The sequence below is a fragment of the Cyrtonyx montezumae genome, unplaced genomic scaffold, assembly GCF_038088225.1.
Source record: "Cyrtonyx montezumae isolate F1298 unplaced genomic scaffold, pur_monq_1.0 scaffold_10, whole genome shotgun sequence".
NCBI lineage: Eukaryota > Metazoa > Chordata > Aves > Galliformes > Odontophoridae > Cyrtonyx > Cyrtonyx montezumae.
In genome coordinates, this window is record NW_027071826.1 from 32,314,124 (window position 1) to 32,331,962 (window position 17,839).

Genomic DNA, 17,839 nt, shown 5'->3' on the forward strand with positions numbered 1-17,839 from the left:
GGCAGCACAGGCTCACTGACTGACCCAGCTGGGCATCCGCAGGCGACCTGAGAGAAATGACCGGTTGTTCCTAGCCTGTGTTTCCAGGTTTTTAACCAACTACTATAGTACCAGAGGAATTTCCTGGGCAGTTTAATTTCTTTAGAAGCTTCTAGAGAATAACATTATTATTATTAAAGCCATCTGGAAACCAGGTTGAGCATTGAGTTGGCTGCAGAGTATGAGCAGCTACTGTTGGAGCAGAGCTGTGGTCCCAAGATGCAGGCAACATTTCCCCACCTCCTGCCCTCCCAGTAGGAAAAGGAGAAGCACACCTCAATCTCCCCCAGTTCTCCATTCCTGCTCTTCCTACTTCTTCCTTTCCCATAACCAGACTAGAACTGGCATTGGCCCCTTACCCTTGGAGAGAGAATGCAGCGTTACCTATACCAGCAGGCAGCATCAAGTCTCTGCAGAGCACAGGCCTCTGCATCCCATCAAGCAGTACTGCAGCCAGAGCAGTGATACCCTTACTGCTGTTTGAATGCGCTGCCAGCTTAAATTAGAGAAACAAATGTCTCACACAAGCACTGTGGAGTTACAATTTTATTACAGAGTAACTTTCATCGCTCTTCGAACAATCTCCAGCTAAACTAAGGTCTAACAACCCTAATAGCATCTTGGAACAAATAAGGATTTTCATGCAATTTTATAAGCACAGGGCTGGTATCGCTCATGACAATCAAGTTCACTGTAGTATTGTGTTCATAAATATGTAAAGGGAAACACCGATCAAAATTCCAAGAAAGACTGTCAGAAAACAAAACCACTCTGTAGCTCATAGGTAAAAAGCACTTCTTAGCAGCACTTTTGGCTTCTCTCTGTGTCTCCAAGCATATCCCCTGGGAAGTCCTCTCCAGTGTGACATTCCATCGATTGCCCACTCTGGGATCAGGTTCTAGTCTACATACAAACTCTTGCATATTGATTCTCTCTTACCAACTTGATGCTTCTCCCCTATCCTTGAGAAACCATGACAGAAGTGAATACAGAAAACAACGACAACCTTCCTAAAATAAAGTGTGATTTTATCTTAACAGTAGGAATGAGGCAGAATTCTAAAGGCTGTGAAATAGGATCTATATGTACCTACTTTAGCTGAATTCCAGCATTGTGAGATGGTGCAGTAGCAAGTATATCTGTGTATCAGCCAGCTCTCTGCTAGTAACTACCTCAGGGAGCACTGTTTGATCTGGGGCGAGATCTATCTTTTGTTAAACCAGAACTGGTTCAGTGTGATCCAGTGGAGACTTCTACCTGTTACCACATAGCACCACTAAAAGTGTTCATTTACAGATGGATGCTCTCAGCCTTGGTTTACCCCTGTGATTTTGTTTCTTTTTGAAAATCAAAAGCCCACTGTTAAACTGAAGTGAAAATTATACAATCAGCATCCATCACTGGCAGCAAATAACCAGCGAGAACACACAGCGTCCAAAACGTTGCAGAATAGCTCCAAATCTCCCACTAGGAAGATGAAAATTTCTGAATAGCACCATCCTGAAATGGCTCAGTGAAGCTAAGAGGCTATAACAAACTTCTGCACAGGCAGCAGGGATCTTTCTTCAGCTGCTATCTTAATACTGCTCTTCACCAACTCGACGTACAGAGTCATCCAGGGTGAGCACAGCTTATCTGGCAGAAATGCTCTCGCAGGTATCCCAGACTGGGAAGTAAATACCATGGCATGGTTGTAGGGCATAGAGCATCATTTGAAAGCAGAGAGAATTAATCGTGCAGTTGGTATTAACATATGGACGAAACATTGCTTTAAAAGTTCAAACAGCAACTGTCAGCTGAACAAAGTTGGCACAAGGGTGGCAAATGAGTTTTGCAATTGTGCTATTTTTACTATGTAATACTGATACTGTATAAAAGAACAAATGTTGTGTATATGTTCAATGCCAAACCTAAACCGTTGCTAACAGTGCTGTTATGATATGATTAAAATGTCACCATCATTACTTGCTGAAAAGGATTTTATTTTTCCCTCCAAGCAAGTGTTTTCATTACTGGAGTTTTACCAGACATGTTTGTGAGAAAGAAAGGTGAAGGAATAACCCAACTCAAATATTTAAAAGTATTTAACCGTTCTGGACCATTGACAACTATACTCTCTCCCTGCGATTTTTAAGAGCTGCTGATGCCTCATGGAAAAAACTTTGAAAAACAGTATTGAAAAACAATTTTGCCAATGTGTCATATTTTCTGTTTTATCCTTTCCCTTACTGCTCACTAGTAAAAGAATCTACGTGAAAACAGAACCTTGATTCTTTAGGTAGACAAAATTTGGATGTGAGCTCTGCCAAAGCATGTGGGTGTTTGGATCCTATCCATTAAAGACATTTTACTTCAGATCCAGGTTCAATCTTGGAAGCTCGCAGGAAGTGCTGAGCTCCAGGATTTTGTTCAGATCCATCCCCGTTACTAAGAAGTCATCTTGCTGCCCGTCCTGCAGGTTAAGCTGTAGACTTCTGCTAAGGACCTCATAGGGGGCAGCTAATGTCAACATTTGCTCACACGTTCTAAGCACAGGGTGTTGCTGAATATCCTACAGGGTGGGAAGATTCTGAGAAGTTAAAGGGAAAGGTAGCTAGGCTGTCCTGAAGTAACACGAACTTGATTTATCTCTTGTGCTGGCACAACATTTTGGACTTCAGTGAATTCACATTGACTGAGTACAAACAAAACCCATAGTCTGTATGAAGCCAAAGGGTTTTTTTCCACATTCAATGCCTTGAAACAACACATTCCATTCCAGCCAAAAAAGTTTCTGCTCTCTCATATGCACAAGAAAACAGAGGTTCAGCCCAAATCTCCCACTGGAAATTAGTACAAGTGGAGAGGGCGAACAAACCAATCTTCCTCAGTTCAAAAAGATGCCAAACCAGACATAATCACCAGGAAAAAGAAAAAAAGAAATAAAAAAAGACTCTTATTTCAGTAAATCCTCGGCTACAGATTTAGCTGCAATGGGCAGAGCAGTGGAAATATTGGGTAGATAACTTCCTTGGGAACATTTGCAGGACGAACTTCTTTCATGACCTTGCCCCTCTTCTATCAGTGCTCCTGTTACCTTCCCTGACATCTACCCCAAGGATGCTGAGGCAATGCTAGAGAAGACAACCAGCATACAGACAGCCTGTCTGTTCAACTACAGCTCTTCATCAGTGGATTTGCCAATGACTTGGGTAGCTGAGGAAGACTGACAGATTCATAAGAGCCCAGGGTTTGTGTTTCACTGTTGCCAAGCCACAAGACAGAAACACAGATCTAGCAGAGCATTAGAAAACTACAAGTTTGTGTGGGGTGAGCTGACACCTACCAAATGCACTGAGAGAAAGAAGAAAACTGCGGTAGTACAAAAAGCAGCCTCCAGATTTCCAAAGTGCCACCTATCTGATCCTCTCATATGGTGTGGTATCTCAGGAGAAGACAACCTGGCATACAGACTTCGGAGGCAATTCAATCTGAGCTGAGAGAGAGAACTTTCTCCCAGAACACCACAGTCCTTTCTGCTAAAGAAGCGGAGACGAGCAGTAATTGCTAGATGAAATGGAAAAAAATAACCAGCAACAATTCCAGGCCTAGATCTCCTCTGTCTTGTGCTTCATGTGGTCATTTACATCTGGGCAAAGTGAATGTGAAACACTTCCAAACCACAGCAGCAGTAATTCACACTCGCTTCCATTGCATAAAGTATGAGATCGGAGAATCAGGCCCTCCCTTACAAGCAAAACGTCCCTGACAATGAACGCTGAGTAAAATATAGGATGCGTAATTCCATTTGTTTTGGATAACAGTCAATTTAGAAAGGTTACCACTTGACAGCAGCCAAAATCTGCTTCTGAACTCCCAACATTCTCAAGCCATAGCCTTGTCAATAGCATACAGGGTGCACAAGATTATGACCAGCTCAGGCCGTTAGTTTTCTTTCTGGGCAGGCATCCCAGCATAACAGATACTTATGCATATTCTGTCCTCATTTTATCTAATTACAAATATCTCTCTAGGGATGGGGAGGAGAGAAGAGGTTTGATCACACGATTTTAGGTCACTTATGCAAGGGATTGCTGGGACATGCATTGATCCAAAGAGTGCTGTAATATTGTAAAAGTTCCCAGAGCCCTCCGTCATAAAATGAAACAAAGAATTAAAAAATTCTATTTATAAGTTTTTGAAAGTGATCAATAGGAAAGAGTTGAATTGCATCCTGCTGCAAATTAGTAAGAAGTATATGGAAACACTTAAAATGCCAAGACATTGACTAACAAACAATATTGTGTTTTCTTAAACACTATCTGTAAACACATTCTGTCTTTTCTATATTATACACACATACAAACATGTTTTGCATAGACACAATTTTCTCCAAATAAGATCAATAACATCAGAGAAAAAAATGGTACGAAGTAGTTTCAGATAAAATGACTTCATGTTGTTAATCTGGATTTTTACAGAGTGGTTGCAACTCTGATGAAAGAAGTAGCATAGTTTTACATTGCTGAAATCCTAAAAGCCACATCTAGGCACAAACTAATTAAGCGAAATATCTTAATGTTAAGCATAATTGCCCCTGCCTGTCCTAAATCAACACAGCCTCTCAACACTTCTGGAGTCCAAAGAATAGGTACCAAACAGTACACTTCCCATCACCATCTCAGAGTGCTCCAAACCTGTTTTTGAGTGCCTCAAGCCTGCTCTTTAAGCGTGAGAGTAACAAAGCGGAACTTGGAGAATTTCTTTAAGACAAAAGTGCAAAACTTAGATTGAAACTGTTTTGGAAAGACTGGAGAAGTTATTGGCTGAATAATTACCTTGGAAAAGGACATGAGAATTAAGCAGACACCCTTCAGGAACAGAAAACCATAGTAATACAAGAAAAAAAGTGGATCTTAAAGGTCAGATGTAAAGTGATAAAGGGAGAAATGCCAAAGTCAAGAGCTGGAACTTGAGAAAGCTATTAAGAAACAGTAATATTCTTTAGACATCAAAACACAAGTGTTTAAAGAAATTTCAGCTGTTTGGCAGTGAGAATGATGTATAGATAAAGGATAATGTAGGAACAGGCCAAGAGCTAAAGAAACGCTCTGCCTGAGGATGCCTGAGGAGGAAGCCACAATCATGCAGTCAAGACACAAATACTGAATAACCTCTGCTTGAGAACTGCAGTGTGAAAGCAGACATCTACTAGCAAATTCTTTCAGCAGATACTCATGGTTACTACTCTGCTGCTGAAGCACAGCAAGCAAAATAAAATGTTTACTCTAATACTTTGCAAGTTATTGCAGTAAGGCTAACTGGGCCTGGGTTTATCCACCTCAAGTTTTTTTAATGAAAAATGAAAAACAAGGAACACAAAAAATATGAAAAATAGGAAGACAAGGATTAGTACAAGAATGATGACATGACTGAAGAACTAGATAAAGAGAAGTGGGCAAAGTTTGTGTCCTACCAAAGACAGTAAGTGTCTGAAGGACGGTTATTTACAGAGTTCCAGAAAGGACTGTCTACAGACTGCTCTTTTTCAGTATTTCTGCTAATGACCTTGGCACAAGAAGCATTTGTGCTGGTGACCCAGGCTGAAGGGTCATCGAGGAAGTTAAGAATATCAGGCAAGAATAAGACAGAATGAATATAGTAAAAAAATTCAGCAAACACCATGAAGATGACCTCCTCAAAAACAACAGCTGAAAAAGGACAGAAGAAACATAACAATATCACAGGACGACATTACATCTGTCACAGGATGACTGTGAACAACAAGCATGATGCAATAACAGATACAAAATCAAAGTGTTGCCAGGAGAGGTAAAGCTCATCTGGAAGAAACACTGAGTACAGTTCTATCTATTCACATTCAAGAAAGTTAAGTGGGAGTAAACCAAGATGGAGCAGAGAAGGTAAAGGCAATAAATATTTGGGTGATTGAAGGGAAGTAAAAGATAGTATAGATAGTTTATGTCATCAAAACAAAGACAAGAGGACTCAGTGTCATACAGTGTCATACACATTCTGGATAGTGGAGAGGAAGATGTGGATGGAGTAACACTATTTAGACTAACGACTCCCTTCTGGCACAAGAACAAATGGGTATAAACTGGTCACAAGTAGGGCTAGGCTAGGGATTAAAATGCTATTTCCAGCCACCAGAGAAGTGGGTTCTGGAACCTTCCCAAGAGGAGTAATGGGAACGAACAGTCCAAGTGGGGATTTAAGACAAGGACTTTTCAGTTTATGAAAGGGATTATCTGACATGGTACCAGGGGACTGGACATAAGACCTAGGAACCCTCTTATAAAACTTCCCTTCTCTTAATTGAGCCTCTGTGGCCAATTTGGTCTTTGTCTTTTTGTCTCAAAGTACCCACATAGGAACCAATTAGTGCCAACTGGGACAGCAGCTTTTATGACATACGAGGACTGCTCTGAAAGTAATGCCTCCTATTTTATTGTGTTGGCCTATGACATTAGAGGTAGATGTTGGTGGTATGACAGTAGATGTTGAACCTTCCCACCAGTATTCCATTACATTTTGTTGCCAGCAGAGGAGCAGTCTGACAAAATGGTATCTGACATGGAAGTGCATATGAAGCAAGAGTGTGTCACTGAATTCATCCATGCCGAAAAAAAAAAGTGCATCTATTGACATTCATTGACATTTGCTGAACTTTTATGGAGATCAAACTGCGGATATGAGTACAGTGAGGTGGTGGGTGGTGCATTTCAGCAGTGGCGACAGTGATGTGAAAGACAAGCCATGTAGCAGACAGCCATACACAGCTGTCACAACATGAAATGAAGAATGTTTCACCACCAGCTCATCTGTACATGTTGGCTTATGGTGGTAACTATGTTGAAAAATTGTGTTTTGTAGCTACAAATTTACTCTATCAAATAGTGTTACTGTGCTCTTTGTAGTTCCATGGAAATAAATAGGAGACATTACTTTCAGAGCAGCATAGATATCTATCCTAATCAGGATCACTCCTACACTCAAGGCAAGATATTAAGTTTAGAATCTTGCTTTAATAGATGCTGTAGCCCAGCTCAAGTTTTGATGGTAGTACAGCATGCATGAAAATCATGTTCAAGCTGCTGCTGTGGTCTCTTATGTATTTGCCAAGAGCTCGCCAGTGCCAAGATACTCTTCCAGCTGCAGAGGGAAGTGCAGAATTCCCTCTGGAGGAAGCCGCCACTCTCCTGTCCCAGCCTGCCAGCCAACTGCCCAAAGAGAGCTTGAAGCCATGGGTGATGCCTGCAGCCCAACACAGGAACTACTGGTCAACTTAATGAGCCCTTTCTGACAAGCAAAACTAAAACCCAAGGGAAGTGAAGTGTCAGAAACCAGAAGGTTTATAAGAATCCCTTTAGACTAAGATTGAAATTTCCATGAAGCCTTTGTACTAGATTAAAGATGTAACGCTCAGCATTTAAGCTGGCCGCTCTTGGAAAAAGTAGTATTTATAAAGACAACAGCAAAAGGTCAAAGTCCTGCAGTCCTGAAAACAGATGCATCGGCAGGAAAACCCTGACAGGTCCTAATTGATAACCATGCTTGAGGGAAGCTGCCAGAGGAAAACTGCTGCAGCAAAGGCTGCAGGGAGCTACTGCTCCAAAACCCTGCTGCGGCAGAATAGGCACATGTGGCTGCTAGAGCAGGAGATGGACATGGTTAATTGACTGGTAAAGTTTAGCAGAGAAGGAATTAATGCAAAGAGCTCAGAGCCCAGGCGTGCAATTCTGTTACAAAGGGAAAGAACCATTCAGCTGGAATTTCAATCCATTTTCAGGTCAGATACTTTCCCAAAGGCAGAGCGCTCACCTCTCATCTGTTCCTTCTCTTACCCTCCAAGGGGTGCAGGGGGGGGAAGGATGCTAGTAACAGCAGCCTGGGAAACAGGCTGCCTTGTGAGGGCAAGACAGGCCTCAACTTCGTGGGCTGTGTGTGTTCAGCAGTGCAGAATTCAGAAGACATTCTCAGGAGAGCCATCCTCTGTTAGCCCTTGGGTTTTGTGGTTAGTTAGGGAAACAAAACTAGAAAGCTGATAATAGAGGAAAAGAAAATTTTGTTTCAGTTCAGCTCAGCAAAACGAACACCTGAACCAGATACATTTGCAATCTGGTCAGATAAGGAGTTAGTTACTGTAGAATCACAGCAACAGCATGGGAAAAATATAGCCAAATAATTACTTGGTTAAACTAAAGCATACTGCAGAGGAAGATAGGAAGAACACAAACACAAACCACAGACCAGATTACATACACGATCTGATGAAGTGCTGTACCAATTTTTTTCATAAGCAACACCTAGCATCATATTCCTCTCAACTAGAGTCTCAGAGACACTGTCCTCTGTAAGATTACTAGATTTGGGAACTTCTCAACTTCTTTTGCCGTTTGGACAAACACATTCTACACATACTTATAAGTAGCCTTGTAAAATAAAAGGAGTCAAACTGTTCTCACATCAATGTCTATGAATTCAATGCATGAGTTATACTGAACAGGTTATCTGGCGAGCAACATGGATATTTTTAAATGCAGGGAGGATGTATTTTTGACCACTTACCATTTAGTGTAATCCATTTCATTTTGGTGGTAAAATTTTTGCACACTCAGCTTTAAGCACTGTCATTAAGAATTGTTGCATGGTGTTCCTCAGTTAATTCTTCCTATCAGAAACAGGCAGACAGTCTTAATTTACTTCCTCACTATTCTTTCATGCCCATGATTTCAGATGGACCAAGGAGCTGCTACCAGGAAGGATTCCCTTTCACTTCATTCATATCATTCATACACTGCCTAACACTCAACACTCAAATGAAAAAAAAACAGGACTTCCAAACCTCCAACTGTCAGCAGCTGATGGTGCGACACTAACCAATAGTAGTGCCATTCCTTCCATGAGAAGAACTGAGAAAAAAATCCCACAGAAGGAATTGTGATGTTTACTTTGAGTATGACTATAAAGTGTTTTCTGTTCTGGAATGAAACTGACAATTTTCATAGAATCATAGAATCATTAAGGTTGGAAAAGACCACTAAGGTCATTCCACCTATCGACCCACCATACCCGCTAACCATGTTCCTCAATGCTCCATCTACACATTTCTCGAACACCTCCAGGGATGGTGACTCCACCACCTCCCTGGGCAGTCCATTCCAGAGTGTGACCACCCTTTCTGAGAAGTTTTTCCAAATATTCAACTTGAATCCACCCGGTGCAACTTGAGGCCATTCCCTCTCATCCTATCATTGTTACCTGGGAGAAGAGGCCAATCCCCACCTCACTAAAACGTCCTTTCTGGTTGTTGTACTCTATAACATTTAGACCTCCTCTGAGCCTCCTCTTCTCCACACTAAACAATCCCAGTTCCCTCAGCCTCTGCTCATAAAAAAGAGAAAATTCTAGGTGGGAGAAGTTTTGTCCTCCTGCTTTACGATCAGTCTGAAGAAATCTCACTTGGCAGACTTATTCATAGTAGGAAAAGAAAGTATTTTGCTGGTAAAAAGGGAATCTCCTTTTGACCCATAGTCATGCACAGGAAGTTAACTACATTTTAGCAACAGGTCATTACATTAGCCCCTAATTTGCTCAGCTTGAGAGTCATACCTGACTGTGAGAATAAGCTCATAACTCTGACCATGAAAACCAGTGAGGAGTCAGGTTTAATTCAGCAGGCTTTCATCTGCAATACTGCCACCACTGAACAAAGCTGCCACTCTGTGCACAGTGAGGCACAGCTCTGGTGGGAGCCTTGCTCCACAACAGCACCTAAGTGCATCAACTCCACGTGCTCCAAACACCACAGCTGGTCACAGTGAGCCCATCTTCCCAGTCCAGAAGCCATTAAAAACATTCCTGCTCACTCTGTATGAGGGACCTGAAACAAACATTTCATTCTGGGGAATGGCTCAGGAAGAACATGTGAGGAAGCAGAGCAACAAACAACACCTAAGGTGGATATAAATCCAGATAAAATATTAAAATCATTAAAGGGTTGCTGCTCCCTGAAGGTTGGAAAAAACGAAGAGAGTTAATTAAAAGCAATCTCCACACAGTGCTGAGCTAGCCTGTCCTGATAAATCAACAGCTAGGACTCTGCTGTAGAGGTCAATGGGGGAAAGAGGTTGAGAGGCGGGGGAGAGGAAAGCTAAAGAAAGATAAAACATTTAGCTGAGCTTATCAACAACAATGAATCACAGCTGGTGACGTGAAATTGAGAAGGGTTTTCCACATATTTCCCCATCAACAATTTTTTGCTAGATTTTGACCTCGGGACTGCCTGTTTGCTATCAGCATAAGACCTGCTAAGCGCTGAAGTCCCTATCCATTTGCATCAGCAGAGGAGAACAGGAAGAAGGAAGAAGTCTTCGGGATCCCATTGTACCTGAGGGAGTGTTAATATCACATTCATCCACATGCAATTTAATCACTGGGAACTTCATAACCAGAATTGACAGAGGACATGTCCCTTTTTGGAGAAGCACTTCTAAAAGGTAATATCTGGGCATCAGTCAGGCTTGAGGAAGCAGTAAAAGTACTGCAATTGAACCACACGAGCAGAGAAAGAGGTCACCACAGGATCTTCCCGTCACCAGCCCCTCACCCAGCACCTCTCCTAGTTGTTAACTTGTGCTAGGCCAGCTATAAAAAGTGCTGATCTCAGAGCCATGATCCCACTCTGTTATGTATCTTACACCAACAGGTATATGTTAATGAACTGAAAACTGCAAGGATAAGGAGCCTATAGAAAACACAGAACCCTACAATCTTCCAAACCCTTTAGTGCTTTAGAAATAAAAAAAAGTCACCATTGTAGATAGATCTAAGTGGGCTCTGATACCATTCTGATATATATATCTGATATATTTCTGATTCTGATACCAGAACACTCATAGGACAGTAACTTCAAGTATGCTGCAGCTTTTATTCGTGGTCAAGACCAAAGAAGATTAGCAGTATAACAGCTTTCTGAACCTCTGTTTCCATTATTCCTATGTGGAATACAGCTCCACTCATTTCAATTTTTCTCCCATCTCTGACTAATCACATGTTGGACTGTGAAGACGTAAGACTACAAACACTAGAAACTGCAAAATTGCTAGAACCAGATCAAAAATTTCACAGCTGTATGACATGAAGCACTGAACCAATGTTCACTTACTCTTCCAAAACGCTCAAAATACTTTGAAGAGGTAATTTTATTCCAATAGGCATAATCTATCTTCCTGTGGCTAGCACGAAGCCAACTCTGAGCAGAAAAGCAACATAAGCACTGTGCTTTGTGTTTTGGCAGGAGTAGCATGCCCGCATCTGATCAGATCACATCAGCAGTGCCAGCTGATGCAGTAGGGCAGGCCGGCATTAACCAGCTCAGGACGCAGCCTTATTTCTCTGCTCTGCACCTGATTTACTTTGCACCATCTGACAGATTTAGATTTTGAAGCCCTACAAAGCAGAAACCATTAAGTCATGTGTTTGTGGAGAATTCAGTCTTAACCAAGGCCATCACAAGAGCCCATAAAACCTGATCGTTGCTCCAACCAGAGCACCCTTTATAACACACAGAGGAGCCAAAATGTTGAGAGGTCTGGCAAAAAAAAAAAGAGGGAAACTAAATTGTGTGGAGTTCTTTTCTTTCGTATATTTAGATTTAATATGCACCTTACAGTTGGCATTATATACTGGTTTATATATATTAGCAGAAAGCGAATGTATACAGTGTTATCAGATGTCAAAGTCTGATACAGTGCACTGTGTTGCATGAGTGGAGAGGTGATCTTCAGCCACACTGGCTCCATTCTGCCCTATGGGACTGCGACCCTAGGTGTCACTTGCAGCCTTCCTCCACAGCAGAACAACACAGATGGAGTCAGCATCCCCATCAGCATCTGAGCAGGAGACTCTCTCCCAGTTACAGCTCAGCAGAACGCCAAATTAATGACTCAGGGCTTGGCAAGCACATGCATGCTGATCACAGCCTCCCCAGCGCACACTCATTGACACCCATCCCTGCTCCACTCACGCTGCTCAGGTGGCTCCCAGCAGAGCCTCCCTCGAGAGCACTAGGGTACCAGCAAAACCTTCCATGTGGCTGCAGCTTGAGCCACACCCAGCCAGGCAGGTAACTGGAAGCCACATGCTGACACAGCCTCACTGGTCCCATGCTGGAGGAGATGGGGGCGAGAGGGATATTGGCCAGCAGCCGCCGAGATACCACATTATTCTTCTCTGAGACATCTGCTGGGAATCTGTGGTTAAAATACGCTCTGCTGGGAAATAAACCATATATAACAATAGGAAAAAAAGTATAGAAGTCTCATACTTCTAATAGTTTAGGTCATTAAAGATAAATAAGAATTGTAAACATTCAGTACTGAAGCAGTTACTTAGGCTGTCTGTTGCACGCAACTCAGTTTAGACAGTAAAAATGCAGCGGAGAGTTTTCTTCTTTCTTTTGAGAGAAAAATCACTTTCTGCCTTTCACATACTGGTCCAGTGTATCAGGACTTCTTCCACGAGCTGTAGAGAATTTTTTAAAAAGAAAGAAGCACTTCCACTCAAAAAACATTAAAATGGGTATTTTATAAGTATGCTTTCTCCTAGATTGAATTAATGACATCACTTTAAAACTGATCACCTTAAAAGAAACAAATCAAAGATAAAACCGGGACCAGCATGAAAGAGGCAATCAGCAAACTGTCAGTCTGTGCCCTGGGCAAAAACCAGCAGCTCACGCACCCCAGCACAGCTCATCTGGGCCGAAAGCAGTACTGCCTCTGCCCGGGGCAGTGTGCCACCTGAGCCTGGGGATCCCTGGGTCAGGGCTCTGTTCAGCCAAGGGAAAGAGCTTCAGCTCCCAGAGCACGTTTGTCCTACTCCAACAAGTCCTCGGGGATAAACAATACAGGGATTGTTCTTACTCAAGGCAACATCACGCACGGGCAACACGAGGATGAGCCCAGAATGAATTCCTAGATTGTAAAACTGAGCTACCAAGCAAAGAAATTCAGCTTCAATCTGAAAGAGAAAGCAAGGAGAGAAAACACCAGTCTTGGCACGCAGTAATTCAAAGAATCTGGAATGTCTTCTTTCTAGACAGCAGAGGCACAGCCAACAAGACAGACCAAGTACCCCCAGGAAGCCACATCTCCAGACTGAGGAAAGCAGAGGAAGATGTGGCTACACACTGGGTGTGCCCCACTACCTTCCCTGGAGTCTGCGAGCACTTGAGGACAGAACCCCATTTTGCTTCCTGTGCTGCCCCTCTGCACAGCCCAGTACACTGTTCCCATTCACTCAATGGGGACTGGACCTAATGGGCATTATGAACCTAGACTTTGGGACATATACTTCAGTATTACACCATTGAGAAACATCTATCTTTGGGCCTTTGCAGCCCATCCTGGAGATGTTTTCACATCTCCAGTGTTGTTTTCACAGTGTTGTTCTCACACACACCACGTATTTTAAAAATCTTTTTTTTCAGTGATAATTTTATGTCACAAGCTCTGTCCATCCTCACCAATGGAACAAATTATTTGTACTGTAGCTACAACAGCTATTCATGCACAAGTTACTCATGCAACCAGACTAACACTGTAACTAGTAACACATTTATCTGGCTCTCCACATTCAGAGCAGCATATCCTCAGGTCTTCAGAATTTGGCTTTCCTCCTCCCCCTCTCACCCCCTGCAATTTTGTTCTTATGCTCATGTTTCCCTGCATAAATACAAAAACATTCATCCATCATTTTCCCTGAAGAGTGGTGCTGGGATACAGAAAAGAGAGCGTTCATGCGGGCAGCGGTCTTGGCTTGAAATGTGTCACGCTGGGGCTCATTTATGTTTTTAAGTGACTTCAGAGCCATACTGGAAACATTGTAGGGATTTTGGTATATGATTTAATGCATCCAACAACCCTGTTCTGTCAAGCAGAAGAACGCTCCCTTCTGCAAAACCACATTAAAATCACCTTCACATCACTTGCAAACGCTGAACTGGCAACATAACTGTCCATCTATCTTGTTGCTTCCACCTGCTGGAAGAAGCACTGCACATCGTACTTAGTTATTAAAAATTAGCAACCAGACACTTATGCAACAACATCCAGAAAATAAATAATTAAATAAATAAGTTGTCTCCATCAGCACTTACTCACACTGTAGGGCGGCTTTGGGGGTTGGTACAAGGATACAGAAGACTTCCAGTTCTGAGTCCTGACCTTGAACTCAAGCCCAAGCTAACACTTACAAAGTACTCCTGCCATACAGGGCCCAAAAACCTACACTGGCCTGATGCTGACATTAAGCAAGAGGGTGAGCACAGACCTTTTTCCACGGGTGCCACATGCCACAGAACCCATCATTACAGTGCAGGCCAGTGGTCCACCAGGGTCAGAGCTGACTGCCAGGGCAGTTCTATCCAATGGGCACAGCAATAGGAAAACTGACCACTGCCATGTATTTGTGCCACAGCAGCTACAGAGAAGGCCAGTAGGGTTTGTAAGGTCAGCTCCAGCACTGCGCTCAGCAGCCTGCATCGAGCTGGTTCCCACCACCTGGCTGGGAATAAACCTCCCCAAGCACATCACGGCTGTCCAACAGCACAGCCAGATGAGGCACTGTCAGTCTCTGCCCCATGGCTTGGTGGAACCAAAGGAGGGAGGGCACCACATAGTGACACTGGGGCGCAGCCAGCAGCAGCTCTTCCTGCTCGGGGCAGAGCTGCAGTGGGGCAACTTTGTGTCGAAAAAGCAGCAGCAGCTTAGAGAGTGCTCCCGGGAGTGTGTTTAACTGACAGCCTGAAATAAAAGTCTGCTGTGGGAGTACAGACAGAGAAAGGGTGGGGAAAATCAGCTCTACTTCTAGATCAGACTCTGTAAATTACAAGATCTTAATTACATTAAACACATTACAGTACTGTATGTACATTGCTAGTCAGGCAGGGGTGGAGGAAACGTGGCTAGCTGCTAAGGCTGAAAGCTGCACTGCTGCGCTCTAGACTTGATCTTCAATTCAGAAAGTTTCTTAACTACTTTGTCCTAGTTTAGTCATCCACAAAACAAAGGCAGTAATCCCTTCTTCACAGGGGTGATGAGAGGTTTAATTAATTAATGTTTACAAAGCCCACTGAGATTTCTGAGTGACACTTTAAGTGTCACTTTAATACCACTTCATTGCATTTGTTTCTTCTGCTGCCCCGTTCAAGCATCTTCACATTAAGATATCCAAAGGAGAAGAAGACGGAAAGAAAAAATAGGTACACAACAATGAATCCAGTATTTCCAACCCATTACTGCCCATTAACACTCTGAGTGCTGCCTTTTCTGCAGGCAAAGAACTCCGTGCTTATCCAGACACCTGCTGCCCCTTCCTCACGGATCTCTTCGACTCAGACCTCTGCCGTTTTTGCCCGGAGCACCGTGTAGGTAAGCAAGGTGCTGGATGGCAGAAATAGCAGGTAGTTTTGTCAGGCTGACCAGACTGCCAGAGGCAGCGAGGGGGAGAAGAGCAGAGGGATAAAAGCACCTGAAGAGAACCAACAACTAAGGAAAGAGGCAGAGTGGCAAGCTGAACGTAGGAGCGCCCATCACAGCTGGGGGACTGCACGCACAGAGCTGTTTCGTGCAGTGCGTCCCCAGGGATGCTCAGGTACACGGGAGCACGCTATCTCGAGAGCAGCGCAGCATGACAGAGGCCACACGTGTGTCCAAGTGCTGGAGAAAAACTGAGCTCTGCGCACCCACGGGCGCGCGGCACAGTCGTGGCTGCAGACACCTGAGTCGGGATGTCTCAGACACTACATTGTCCCCGGCTCGGAGCGAAACCTTTGTGCGGGCAGTTTCTGTAGGGGGCGCGTTCGTGGGTTTTCAGATACAATCAAAACGCAGATAAATGCAAATGTCATTCGGCTCCCTTTCATTGTCAGGGAGGACACATGAGGATAAAACACTGTGCGCTACGTCCTTTCCCCTATTATGTGTCCTACCGCTTTTGTCCTAATTTATCCCATGCATAATTTATTTACATGTGTATTGTTTCCCGATCAGCAACTTTACTGAACGGGTGAAAATTATAAAATGTTTTATTAAACAACTTCTCAATAAAAAATGCAGGTGGTGCCGGTCCCACTTCCCCTGCTCAGCATGGCACTTGGGCAGGCGGGGAGAGGAGCTGCCCATTGTTCGCGCTCTTCCACGCCGCGCGAGAGGAGAGGAGCCTGCCGGTGCCGGGGCCGGCCGCTCACGCCCCCCCCCGCCCCCCGGGAGCTCCCGGGTAGCGCTGTCCGCGAAGAGCGGCTCCGGGAACCGGGCGGGAGCTGCGAGCGGGACCGAGCGCCCGGGGCTGTGGCGCGACAAGTTGCTCCGGGCGGCGCGGGTCCGGAGAGCGGCGGCAGCGGGTGCCGAGCCCCGGGAGAGCGCTCAGCCCCGGGATCCCCTTGAAGGAGCGCGGAGCACCTGCGCTGCCGCTGCCCGCGGCCGCGTGGGCGCTGCGGAGCGCACGCGAAATGAAAGCGAAGGTTTTCTGCCAGGACGGAGCAGGAGAGCCGGCAAACATGTCAGCACCTCTCCGCTGCCCGAGGCTCTCCCTTCCTGCAGGCAGAGGAGAGACGGCGGCAAGAGTCCCTGGAACCACCTCCGAGTGGTTTTCCAACTCCAGACGGAGGGACGCGAGTCAAAAACAAACAAAAATAAATAAAGGAAAAAAAGAAGGAAAAGAAGAAAGAAAACAGAGCCGCCCCGCAGCCCTCACTTCGGCTCCGAACTCCGGTCCGTGCGGCCGCCAGGTGCCCGCGCTGCGCTCCGTCCGCGGGAGCGCTGCCCCGGGAGGGAGAACTCTCCCGCAGGAGGTTACGCAGCACCGGATCGCGCTCTCCCTAATGCCCCGGGATTAGCCGCGCGCGCTGCGAACGAAGGAAAACGCAGGAGGAGAAACGGGGGACGGCGAGCGGTCCCGCGTCCCTCGCCGGACGGGGACCCGGGTGGCGGCCGCAGCCGAGGCGCTCTCCCACCCCCGGTGCCCGCTCCCAAGCCGCGAGCGGCACCAACTCTCCGGCGTTCCGAGCGACGGAGCCCCTCCGCGCGCACAGCGGCCGCGGCGCTGCCGCCCCGCTCCGTACCCCGCTCCCCCGCGGCACCGAGCTCCCCGCTGCCCGCCCCGCCCCGGCCGCCGCCGGACCCCGCGGGACGCCGCCAGGTGCGCGCTGCCCGGGGCCGCAGGACGCGCCGCCCGCTCGGAGCCGCCGAGCCGGGGCTGCGCGCGGAGGCGGGGATCCGGGGCCGGGCGCGGCGGGCGGGCGCCCGTGCTCGTACCGGAACCACGCGGAGCGTGTGCGGTTCTGAGCCCTACTTACGCTTTCAGGGGGTTGTGAATGACAGTCGCCATTTTGCTACAATGTAACAGAATATTGTGTCTCGGAGTTCTAAAGGTTCGCTCAGGGGAAGCGGCCAGCCAATCGGCACGCGCCGTGCCGGCCCGCCGCCCAATCGGGCGCCGGGGGCGGAGCCAGCGCGCTGCTAGTTATTAGGGGAGCTGTCAAAGCCCAGAGGTCGCTCCCTGCCTGTGGAGCGGGCGGCGAGCGGCCCTTAAAGGGGCAGCGCCCGCGCGGGGCACGCGGCCGGGCGTCCCCTGCCAGCGGCCGCCCCCGGGGACGCCGCCCCGCCCGGCCCCCTCCCGCCGGGGCGGTGCCGCCATCCGCCCGTCCCCTGGGAGCCGCCGGCGCTCGGCAGAGCCGCTTCCCCCCCAAGGAATTTCCACTCCCGTGTCGGACGGCCGCGGCCCCGCGCCCTTA

General features: G+C 46.0%; 1 protein-coding gene across 4 annotated transcripts in view; it reads right to left on the reverse strand.

Moving 5' to 3' along the window:
• The window catches only part of DPF3 (double PHD fingers 3), a 154,204-nt gene extending 136,752 nt beyond the window's left edge, over positions 1–17,452 (reverse strand). For all 4 annotated transcript variants that reach the window (XR_010623348.1, XR_010623347.1, XM_065754753.1 and 1 more), the window contains exon 1: positions 17,402–17,452. Coding sequence is in view for 2 of the 4 variants with exons in the window: in XM_065754753.1 (XP_065610825.1) it covers positions 17,402–17,433 (32 nt within the window). In the remaining 2 variants the exon portion in view is untranslated. The remainder of the gene's footprint in view (positions 1–17,401) is intronic.
• Between the last annotated feature and the right edge of the window lie 387 nt (positions 17,453–17,839).